The sequence below is a fragment of the Rhamphochromis sp. 'chilingali' genome (genome assembly GCF_963969265.1).
Source record: "Rhamphochromis sp. 'chilingali' genome assembly, chromosome: 10".
NCBI lineage: Eukaryota > Metazoa > Chordata > Actinopteri > Cichliformes > Cichlidae > Rhamphochromis > Rhamphochromis sp. 'chilingali'.
In genome coordinates this window covers 7,155,774-7,168,269 of record NC_137937.1, presented here as the reverse complement: position 1 = coordinate 7,168,269, position 12,496 = coordinate 7,155,774, and the positions used below count along the sequence as shown (strand labels likewise).

General features: G+C 43.6%; 1 protein-coding gene across 7 annotated transcripts in view; it reads right to left on the bottom strand.

Moving 5' to 3' along the window:
* cux2b (cut-like homeobox 2b) overlaps nucleotides 1–12,496 on the bottom strand; it is a gene marked incomplete at its 5' end in the record, with an annotated part of 104,844 nt that overhangs the window by 15,802 nt on the left and 76,546 nt on the right. For 5 of the 7 annotated variants that reach the window (XM_080895195.1, XM_080895199.1, XM_080895198.1 and 2 more), the window contains 5 exons: nucleotides 373–421; nucleotides 2,944–3,010; nucleotides 3,351–3,430; nucleotides 4,687–4,846; nucleotides 4,997–5,188. In XM_080895195.1, the coding sequence (XP_080751321.1) occupies nucleotides 373–421; nucleotides 2,944–3,010; nucleotides 3,351–3,430; nucleotides 4,687–4,846; nucleotides 4,997–5,188 (548 nt within the window). The remainder of the gene's footprint in view (nucleotides 1–372; nucleotides 422–2,943; nucleotides 3,011–3,350; nucleotides 3,431–4,686; nucleotides 4,847–4,996; nucleotides 5,189–12,496) is intronic. The other 2 variants (XM_080895197.1, XM_080895196.1) reach the window with 1 other exon arrangement.

The window sequence follows — 12,496 nt, the reverse complement described above, 5'->3', positions numbered from 1 at the left end:
GAGGGAGAAAATCAGAGCAGAGAAGAGGGAAGCAGAAGAAAAGAAGTATCACCAGGACAGGAAGCAATCAAGGCAATGAGATAACTAAGAACCCCGGCGTTCGGCACTCCGGCATCAATCGCGCTCGGCAGTCTCCTGTTCTCTGCTGAGTGGAGCCGTGCTGCCGTAGCACGCCCACCGACCGGGCTTCGGGTTTACATTCACTAATCACACTCTCAGGGCATGGGAGGCAGAAGGGGGGCGGAAGAGGAGAGGGTTGGGGGGGGCACAGGGCGGAGGGTGCCTAATTAAAGCCGAGGCTTGATTACAGGAGTGATTACCTTAATGAAGGAGCATCTCAATCAGAGGAGTGCACAGGAAGACCGAACTCACCTGGTTTGCTTTCTCAAGACTCGCCATGATGCCGTCGACCTCCTCCGCCCTGCAGCACATGCACATCCAGACAGAGAAGGTTTACTGGCGACATATTTTCAGTTTCAAATAAACAAAACAACAAAACCAACTGCTATTACACATTCTGCTGCACACGAAAAAAAAGCTGTAGCGTGACAGTCATATTTCAGGAAAGCTATGGCCCTATAACCAAATACTGACCAACAACAGGAAATGCATAATAGAGTTTTGCAGAGTTTTGTTTCACACATATACTTTATACTCAAAACGACGTTCTAACATTTACTACACATAAATCATTATGCACAGAATATTTGGGGAAAAAAACTGTTCAACACACTAGAGGCTAAAAGTCCCTAATGAACTGGCAATTGAGTTTTATCACTGTCTGTATTCTGGCAATTCAGTACCTCAAATTAGAAACTCAGCTGGGATTTTGGAAAAAGTGAGTTTAAATTCCCACCCCCTACAGCTAATATGTTACCAAGCATTAAAAAAAACTATCAATTATAATTTGAGAGACATATTTTCAAAGCAAAGTCCACAATAACAAAAAATTAACTCCCGAACTGTTTATTCCCTCAAAATCATGGAAATATTCTCAATATAATGGATTTTTTTTAATCCACCAGGTGTAACCGGTGTCTATGTAAACCCAGGTCATTAATAATCCTAGATACCCCAAGAACAGTTCTGATGGCACAACGTCAGCGGCCGAGCGAGCGGATGCATACACGAATCGTGTTTTTTTCCCCTCAGAACTCTTGAGGCTGAACTTCCAGCCTCCATACATCTAACAATCAGAGAAGTCTAATTTAAACAGAAGCTCAGCAGGATCATTCATGAGGTGTGTTTGAAGTTCAACAGTTTCATTTTGCACACATGGGATCAGATTTTCAAAAGGTAGATAAGGATGAATTAACGAGAACGCTGTGATTGATTTAAATATGCACATAGGTTTCTCAAGTTTCGGGACACAGCAGTCCTTTTTAACCAAAGGAAATAAAACTGTTCAAAGAACACATCAGACTTTTAAAATCCTTATTAAACTAACTATATTCAGCCAAACCCTCATTATCTTTCATGTTTGCGCCTATCTGCTCCATTGTCTCACATCAAAAGCTGTGATTACCTGAAAAATTATTAATCCAATGGGATCACAAGAACGCACAAATACAATCTTTCAATACTTGTGCATAAGACATTAAGACAAATGAACTTGACAATTTTGAGAGAACAGCTGCTCTCTCTCTCCTATGTGGTGCACACTTCTGCAAAGTTTAGAGGAGCTAGACTTGTGGCTTGAGCGTGCAGGAGGCAGGACACATGGCATCCATGCACTACTAATAAATGCACCAGGAGATAAGCTGCTCTATTCACTCATCAACACGATGTGGCTTTGCAAGAGAATCAAGCTGGTGCAGGTATGAATGCAAATGTCTGATTGGACATCTACATTCTCACATGCACTTCTGTCAGGTATGTATGAGCAAAGTTCAGGAATGCAATGCATGCGTGAACGTGGCTGTAGTGCAGCTATCTGTCAGATGATGCCTCCGACCAATCCCGTTCTTGCAGTTGGTGCAGCCCCAGTTTTAAAGGGTCATGGGCATGCCCAATAAGGCCTGTATAGATGGCGTCCTCCTGACAGAAAACACTAACAGGTGTCAGTTCTACGTTTAATGAACTTGTGCACTACGGAAAATGTTTTGTATTGATTACCTGTTCAGCTACTCAAGCCGAGGCAGACAAATAGTTTTTCTTATCAGCACCGAGGAAACAGTCAGTGAGACTAATAGAGGCCTGGCCCGGCGCTCAGACGCTTGGGGTCAGGGCGGGATAGCTGCAGCTTGAGCTGCGGAGTCGCTGCTGCTACTGTCGGCCTTGAGGAATGCGACCGGGGCAACACGCACACACAGTATGACAAACTACATGACAGAGATGCTCTTTCACATCGCAGCTCTTTGCAAAAAGGTAAGGCCAAACTGAAAATGTGTCCAATCCAACAAAATGGATGGCAGTGGGTCTGGAGACATCAGTTCAATTGCGCCAAGGATTAAGCCTGGGAGAAAATCCATTAGCAGCGGCTGACTGTGCTCTAGAGCACAACCCAAACAAAGGAGTGTTTACTTTGAATGTCTATCGACATCCTTCATACAAGCTCAGATTCATTTCAGCCGTGTGGTGGATACATTGCGCTCAAAGACCAGGACAAGGTAGAGTGTTTTCTGAAGCAATCTTTAAATGAAGCAATTCTTCTTGAGGGCTGTCAAGGCCCAGCTGCCAGTGAAAGCAAACACAGACCTCTCTCATCGACCTGCATTAGTGGCTGAGTCACTCTCACTCTCTGCTTTTACAATGGCATTCCTCAGCTCTACACTGGACGTGAGTTTATGTAGGTAAAATAAGAGCGGCTTGAGCACTCGAAATGCTACGGTGATGCTGGCGTGCAGCCGTCACGACTGTGGGAGGGAGCGGGGAAAAACCTCTGAAATTTGGAAATGTGTGCCAAAGTAAACAGAAAACGTGAGATGAGAGGCAGACTCTTACTTGTTCGTCATCTCCTGGTTGTATTTACACCGCAGCTCCAGCAGCTCTGTCTGTGCAGTGTTCAAAGCTAATGAGAAACACACAGGGGGGAGTCAGAAATTCATGTTAAAAGAAGAAAAAAAAGACACATGAACTTTTACCTTAAAGCTACATTGTACAGGTCCAATTTCAGGATGGATCAATATCCATTCCAGATTCAAAACACAGCTTGTTATAAGTTAACAGCTGACAACTTACACTGACAAGATATATCAACTTCTCATTTTTATTTATGTAAACACGAGCACCAATCGGGGAGCAATGTTGCAGCAGGGGGCACCATACTGCAATTAGACAAGCAATGGTTCTTTAATGGGTTGATATTAAATCTAACAGCTACAGCACATGCCAGTGTTTAAACCACTTACATGAATGCAGAACTTTGATCTTCTTCTCGGCCTCTGATAGTCTGTCAGCCATGCTAACATCAGCGCTCTCCTCCTCCTCCCTGAGAAAAGAAACTCTTGTCAGTTCCTGCCTACATCATGGCCATACGTTAATGCGCACTTTTAATGTTAATCAAAACCAAGTAGAGCAAAGGGAAAATGCTTTAAATTACTGAAATGCTGACGTGTTTTGGGCCACATTTGATGCATGTAGATAAAGCCTGGCCACATTCTTTTGCCCGTTTTACTGCGTTGTTTGTTTTTGCCCACTAAAAAAAGTTTTCCAGTATACAGGGTAGTCCATCCCAATCTGGAAACACTGCTAGTGTACTACCAGGCTTTTCTTCTGTTCACTATCCATTTCACTATGCAGCATGCTAACATGATACCCTTAGAGCAACTAATTTTTCAAACTTTCAGATAAAGAATGAGCAGCTGCCTTAAAAAGTTCAGATGCAGTCAGCTGCCTCCCATTACCGCCATGCTAGAGCTGCTTGTGCTAATTTTAAAATATGTTAGCAAGGTACACAAAATGTTCCGCTGTGTGCTGCAGGAGTGGACCCAAACATTTTCATGATTCCCAACATCTGAGGAACTGAAGACCCAGTATATAACTTTTAGTTCTGACGGTAATATCCCCACCATAAAAGAAAAATCCCTGTGTAATTTTACCATCTGTTTGCTTCTCTCCCACTCGCTGGGCTCACATACACTATATTTTTATACAGCCAAATTTACATTATTTGTATGTAAGGTGTATGAACATATTTTTATGTTTCTGCAGCATTATGTGGTGAAAACACGGCCATTAGAGTCATTTTTTAAACCGCAAATGGCTTCACATAAGTCACAGAAATGACTGTGTAGTGATATTGTCTACATTCATGTTTAAAATTATCACCCAGAGACAATGTTAGAAGGCACAGAAGCCAAAATGGATTTGTTAGCAGTCAACAGTCTTGCCTCAAAAACAGCAAAAAGAATAGACTGGTTCATTTCTGGAAGTACTAGAAATACTTTGGGGTAAAAGTCTGACAAATCAAATATGTGGAGCTACCTGTGAAAAAGGGATGGGAGCTAAAAAGGTGTATTTCAGACAGGGTGAGAAAAGGTGCAGCTGTGTAAGATGGAAGTATTCAAGCAGATTCCCAAAATAACAAACCTCTACATGAGAATAATAAAGTCAGTTTAAAGTCAGCATGAGCTGGAAAATATAATATAATCTTCAATTACATATTTCTTTAAGAATTACAAACCATCGTGTGCACAGGTTATAACGACAATTTATTATTTTTATAAATTAAAAACTAGCTCTCACCCGCCATCATTAGCACGATCCCGGTGGTTCTGCTGTGGGGAGTCTGGGGCCCCAGGAGCCGGGGTGCTGTTTGGGGTCATCAGGGAGGCTGGAGGGCTGGATTCTGGGGCCTCTTTATTCACTGCTGTGTCTGAGATTGCCTGATCGTCCTCTGCGGGCTCTGTGTAAATGAAGAGCCATGAGTTGGTAAAGTGAGGGCTCAGAAATAAAACACGACAGTTTATTTATTTAACGATGTTGCTTGTACACACTTCCTCCGATACTCAGATATATTTCAACACCAGGTGTATTTTAATGAAGCTTCGTATACCTGCAGACACGTACTGCAGCAGCCGCTTAATGTAGATGATTTGAGGCTGACCTGTCTTTTCAAGGCACTCCAGGTGTTTCTTCCAGTGCCCACTGATCTCTCGTACCAGGGCCTCGCTGTCTGGGGCTGAACTCTGAAGCTGCTGCAGTCTTTCCTCCAGGGAATGTGAGGCCTCCAGCACAGGAGCGGGATCTGTGGAAACACGCGCAAACAAATCTGTGCAGGAAGAACAACTGAGATTCACATGATACCCATACACTTCTACTTTTCAAAAAAGGCAAAATAGCTGTTTAACTGTGTGCACTGTCTGTGAAGCACATTACAGAGTTTTCTGCTTCGCACTTTCAACAGAAGCAGGCTATTCCGCTGAGACTTGTTTCCAAAGAGTGACTCTCAGACTTTCCCCACTCAGCCGCCTTTGAAAATTTCACAGCCTGGACCTAATGACACAAGTGCTGTTCCGACCCTTCACATGTTCAAAAATCTAATCTAATGAGTCCTCTCACATGCTGATGAATGGCAAAGACGACAAAAAAAAAAGAGAGAGATTACAATGAATATGTGACAGAGACTTAAGTCCCATGTATACACCTAGGCAAAGTGTAGAAAAACTCTGCTCCTGAAAAGGAGGTTAAAAAAAAAGCGGGATTCTTTAGCACAACAGAGGAGCTGTTTTGCAATGCATGCGCGGCAGCACCAGGCCCATGGGGCCAACTAGGAGGCTGTTTCTCAGCTAACAAGTCTCCTCTGTATCATTTGATCATTTAAATTATTATGCCAGGAATTCTCAGGAGGCAGCTCGGCACTCCACATCACAGGGCTGTTTTTAATCTTCCCCTTCCCTTTTTTCCCCTCCCGAAAAGTTCAACAGCTCAGAGAGAGAGAGCTGCTCCTGTTGTGTACCTGCCTGCCGAACACCAAAGGAGGTGACTTCTAGTGCCAAAGCACAGAGAAGGAAGCTCAGGGGAGCTCCTTGACAAGTGGGGGGGGGGCAAGAGCCACGCGCACACATTCACACTCACACTCACCCACACACACACACACACATGCAGATGCACAGACACACCGCAGCCCTTCAAAACTCTAAAAGAGGAGGAAAATCGCTGCTTTGCTGCACAAACTTTTCTCCCACAGCTTTCATCCACTCATCTTAGACTTCTGTGTGGAACCCAATTGGATCCCTTCTTCAGTATGGGCACTGACTGAAGTGACTTTTCATAAGAAGTTGGAGCCACAGACGTTTAAACTTTGCCAGATGCCACCGAGAGAATGCAAACTCTGAACCAGCAGGCCACGAAATAATAAACGCTCATCAAAGAGCCGAAAACTTCTGCAACGTGCAATTTGTTGAAATCCTGCTCGAACATTGCAGCTCGCCATATCTGCATTTTCATCAGACAAACATTTTGGGCCATTTAATTGATTGAGCTATTTTTCCCAGGACCGTTTACAGTCAAACATTGTCTGCATTCATTGTTACACCAACTGTAGAGATATTGCATCAGTCACGAGGGACATCACTATTAAGAGCACAGCTCTTCTAAGACAAACAGGATGACTTAAAGCACTGCTATTCCATCGACCCACTGTCACAGAAATCACTTTATCAGCCTCTTTCCCATATATCCTTTCAACTTTTAATGATCAAAGGACAGAGATTATAGTAAGGGATCTTTCACGCATGGACAAGCCAGGATTATCAATCAGTGGCAGGGGAGTAAAGTAAAGTCAAATTTAAAGTGAAGGGATATAACTTAAGTCTGTATACAAAATTAACCCCCATCAAAGTAGAGCAGAGAGGATATTCTCGAAGGGGCTCGGATCTACAGTTACTCAAGGAGAGTCCAGTAAGACTGCGGCTAACTTTGGAAAATAGAGCTACTAATTGATGGAGGTTCTTCTTAGAGCAGCTCTGGTCCTAAATCCACCATTAAAAAACTGGAATTGGAGAGGAATTCAACACTAACCTTAAAGTTCACAATCCCGCCAATCAAGAAATATAATGCAGCTGATGAGGCATTATGTACTTTGTGCGAGTCACACCAGAGTCTGCCCAAATAAATGCTTCCATTTAATTCATCCCTTATCTTAATTATGGATGATTGGATGTGCGCTCTCAGGTCGTGGTAAGTGACTGGGCAACGGCGGGTCGTTTCAGCTAATAAATCACAGGACATTTAATGCATCGTTTTCTCTGGTTAATATAGGTCCATGTGTGCAACCACTGAAATCGCAGCCACTGAACAGAGTGAGATTTTATTCCTCTTCTAAATAAGGGAGGCTGGTAATAATATGTCGGCCTGTCTGACTTCTTGTGTTTCTTGATCCAGTCAACCCCTTTTTTAGTTAACATCAAGACATTTTTAAAAAGAGTTTTGTAAATTTCATTATATGCAAACTGTCAAAACAGTAAGAACAGCAGAAACTTCCAGGTATCAAAAACTGCAGTTCCTCAAATGACAACTTCAGGTTTGCCCCAAAAGTAAGTCACTCCACATCAACTACCATGTTAAAATACCCAACTTTACAAGTGAAATATACATAATATTGTGTTAGTCTCCAAGTAGATGACAGATGCACCAGGGTGAATTATTTATGCATTCATTATTTAAACTTCTAAAAATATTATTTATGGCTAAAAGGCCATTTTTGAGTGACAGATGGCAGCTGCTAGACATCTGTCTGGCATGACCTGAAGTCCCTGGACTTGGTCTCTCATCGTCTGTGCTGTTGATGCCTTTTGGAGCATTTTCAAGTGCAATTTTAAATTTTAGTTTTAAATATCACTGACTGGCTATGAGCTTAACTGCACGATTAGCCAATTTTGGTGTGTGAAATGACAGAATTTTTTATATGCCAAACAAAAATTTGGCATCCACCCATAAAGGCTATGAATGCGACTTGCTGAACGCCTCCATCTCATCCACATGTGGTAACTTCTGACTCGGAAAAACAATAAAACATAAGGGGGAAGTTCCAGCCCATTCTCACTCCCGAGGCGTAACATCCCGACAATTTGTCACATCCCGCGGTGTTCCTGAGGAACGCGAAAGGTGACCTTCCCTGTTGTTATGCTATGCGCCGAGTTATGGGTGAAATCCAGTAGAATGATAATGGTATACACGTGGTAATACACGCTCCAGCCATGTATTCCAGCCCTAACCCTAACCATAACCTTATCCCTAACCTTAACCAGCACTTTAATGACGTTAAATAGTGTTTTCCAAAGCGATTTAAGTAAAATGAATGAACATGTGTAGATTGATTCCAAACGGTTCTCGTGTTTTCTAATTTTTCCGATCTCGTCATTTAGGGACGTGATGGGTGTCCGCAAGCGTAATATGTTGACGATTTGTCACCTAGCGCAACATATTACGCTTTGGGATTGAGAACGTGTTGGGAAGTTCACAGTGAATACATCCATCTTTTATATACAGTCTGTGGTAAAGGCCATATTCTAAACCCTGAACAGGTCAGGTGCTCTGCAAAACTTAGATATAAGTATGAAAAAAACAACAGGTTAGCATAAAATACTGTTTCACACTGATGTCGCCACATTATTGATGATGTTGTACATGGTTTCTTTCTTAATCGTCCGCATCCATGAGAAGTTGCCACTAATCGTTAACTGTATGTGAGAAAACTGGAAGTAGAGAAGATGCATGGGCATGCTGCAGATTTTCATTCTGGCTGTCTCGCTCATCTTGCTGTGTGTGCATCCTTAATTAGAAATTACAATGTAATTAATACCAACATAAGAGAAGGCCAAACTACATAAACAATACCCATTTGATTAATGTAACCCCAACTGATCCTCAACAAAAGGTTAGCGTGACTTTTTAAAGTTTTCACGCCACCTCACTCGCTATGTTGATATTGAGTTTCATCACTTTAGCTGAGCGATAATGAGGTTACCACCCTGTAGCTCCTTGCTTGTGGTCACTGTGCTGCTGTTTCTGTGTGGTTACACATCTCAAAGCAGCTACTCTGTGTCTGGGTGAGCCTTCGGTCCAGCAGTCAGAGCCTGGCTCGGCGGATGGCGTGTGACACCGGGGGGGAGGTGGAGGGTGCACAGGTTCAGGCTGCGCGTCTAGGTGGGTGGGGGTGGACGAGCGTGGCGTGCGCCAAGACAAGCAGGTGTGTCGGGGCGGTCCGTCTTGGCCCTGTCAGCGATACACCATCATTAGGCGGTGTGGGCGCAGTAGGGTGCACCATTATGTCTCCCTGGGCCCTGTGTAATTACGCTCTGACATAATTAACCCAGCAAGCCCATTAGCCAAGCATTGGCTGGCTGAAGAGAGAGAGAAAAAAAAAGAAGCTATAATTATTTGTTGTGCGCATGTTAATGAGGCCAGCTGTGTTCCCATCATACAACACGAACAAATTAATTTACAAGGCTGTGCTCCAAGGTTTTTTCTTTTCATTCAAAACAGTCTTGTTTTTTTTTTCCCTCTGAGTGGACTTCAAGGTCCATAAACATGCTCTGACGCTGCTGCAACAAACAGCAAGACTGCTGTAATATTGTTGTCAAGGATTAAAACTAGGTTGACAGAACACTAAAGCTTCGCTCTCACCTTCGCACACAATGCATCGTGACATAAGATGTATCGAATAAAACGGTGCCTCTTTCCCGCAACCAGTCAAGGATTAGTTTTGATTAGAAGAAACACAAACCACTTGCAGCAAATTCAGAAACATAACTTTGTTCCTTTTGTGGCGTATTTTAAACCAACGAGCATTTGATATTCAGATTGCAAACCCAAGTCTCGCTTTACCTTGATGTGGCAGGAGTGAGAAAACGCTAAAATAAAAAATAAATAAATAAAAAAATAATGAAAAAAGATAGAAGGTGGAATGAAAAAATATGATTGTGGGAAGCGGAGGCTTTTGTGTGCACGAACAAAACAAAGCTGAAAGAGAAACTTTTTAACCTGTTCTTTTTCATTGCCGTTCTGCGTCTTTGTTTGACAGACTGAAGGACGAAGAAGGAATGACATCAATACCGAGACATTTTAAAGCTCAGAACAAAGACCGGGGCTTTGGAACAAAGAGTAGAGCTAGACAGCATTTAAAATTAACACGAGATGCTGCAGTGAAAAAAAAGATGTGCCAATAACATCCAAACCAAACTTCACTGGAAATGTGACAATGATAAAACCACCTACCTCCCAGTCTTGTTTTATTAGACTTGTAAGACAAATCACAATGATATAACCTCATCAAATATACCGGCCTATTGTTTAAAATTTTTTTTGAATACTTTGGTTAGACACGCACGCACACACATGCATTCCTACACACATGCACACAAACACACACATGCTGCTGTCTTTTAAGAGCACACTCTCCTGGTCCCTCTGGGGTCTCTTACTCCACAGGGATCAGTTGGCGAGGCCCCGGCTCTTTTATGAACATAATGCATTATTAAGCACCTCAAACATCTCCTGGGCCTTTGTTTATTACTGCTCTTATTAATCACTTGTGCATAATCTCGTCCCGCCCAGAGAGCTTTCATTTTTCCATCAGCTTTTATATGCCCTTATTTTCCAACAGGACTGCCACAAATGAACAAGGCACTTCTCCTTCACTCTCCTCCTGACTGTAGGTACTCAGCTGCACAATTACAATAAAGCCAGCTCGCCGTGCCTTGCAGGCCTCTCTTGCTGGTGCTCGCATTTGTATATGGGAGGTTGAAGAAGGACAACTATTCTTTATGCATCTGAACGACTCTGAATTACTAAGGTCAGCGTGCTGCATTCAGATAATCTCATAGCCGAGGGAAAAATCTGATGCGAATATGTGAGGCACTTACAAGCATCTCTTAACACAAGACGACGCGCGCCTTAATGTGGCAAAAAAGCTGCTTGTGCCTGGGCTCTCGTCTGCAGTGCTCGCGGTCACCACTAGCAAGCGCTGTTGCCATAACATTTCCACATAAATAGACACACACATCAGACACGCCGTAGGCCCCAACACAGACACACATACACACTTAGAGGGGTGTATTCAGATCAGAATCTTCAGAAAGTCTCAGTGAGCTCCCCGCTCAGATAAAAGGCGATGTGTTCTAAAGGAGAGGGGGAGCGGGGTGGATCCTGAGGGATGAGTGTGTGAACTACGAGGAGGAAAGGAAGAGCAAACACCTGGAGCGTCAGTCTCAGGGCTACGCCCCTGGCGACAGGGCCTCCTTGCTCTCACAGAGGTGGCAACAAACGCACACGTTCAAACGCCACTCGAACAGGCACGCACGCGCACTCGCACACTCCAGGAGAGAAGGCGAGGAAGAAGACAGAGACGAAGTCGGGAGCATCTCTGGGAAACCGATGAATTCGGGCAGAAGCTGCCACTGTTTTTCAGCATTCAGTGATCAGGAGGTGTTTATGTGCGCTGATCAAAACCATGTGGAGGTGATATAAACATTGTTAGGGAAACACTGTTAACAGGCCTCTTTCAAGCCCCAGACTGGGTAGGAGTTACACTGCACAGCATGGGGAGATGTCACAGGCAAATCAAAATATAGAACGCTAATGAAACACTCCAGCGGATTGACATCTCGGCTTAGGGGCCTCATGAAAGGAGATGAAAAAAATCACTTCAATCACTCGCATCAAAAAGTTATTTCTGCTCTGAGTTTACTGTTGCAATCTGAACAGGAGCGTTAACAAACCGCAGCATTATCACGCTGGAATCTCGCAACTGTAATGGATACAGCTTTTTGGAGCCGATAGCGTGCGTGGCAAAGTGAATAACTGATATGTGACCACATGTTAATAATATCCATATACAACAGGTCACTTATTGAGCCTCTGCACCGTGGGCCCCTCCCCCCTTCTTTCCTTGTTCTCCTCTTGCATTCATTAACTCCGCTGTCGGCCCGCTCTGATTGGACCACAGGCTTGGTGCCGGCGCACACTGAGCGTGCACACACACACACTGAAGGAGAGGCACTTTCAAATAAAATAATAGGAGGGGAAAAACGTCCTGCAATGAATAGTAATAACTGCATTAAGATTAACGAGCACGGCGTGTAAAGAATAATTGCATCTGTCAAAAGATTAAAAATACATGAGCTGTAGCGTTTGTTGGGGGAATGGTGGGAAAGCTCACTGTTGTGTTTGAGGGGCAGAGAGAAATGAAGTGGGGCCACAGCCAAATGACTGTCCTCCGGTGTACCTGGAGTCATCCATTCTAGCGAGAGGTGGGCGGGGAGGGGTGTGTGGGGTGGAGGGGTGACCTTGGACACAAGCAGCAAGATGTACAGTGACAAACACGCACAGGATACTGTAGGCCCTTCTCACAGATGGCAGATATTGCAAGGCCCAAAAACATAAGCACTCAGTGCTCTGACTGATTTGGCTGCTGTGATCAAACCACACCATGTGACAGTGAGTAGGCAACTGCAGAGTGAGACATTCTAGCAGACAGACATGGAGACCCTGGCCACATCATTACAGGATAATGTAATATTTTATGAGTGGCAAGTGGAGCAAAAAAAATAAG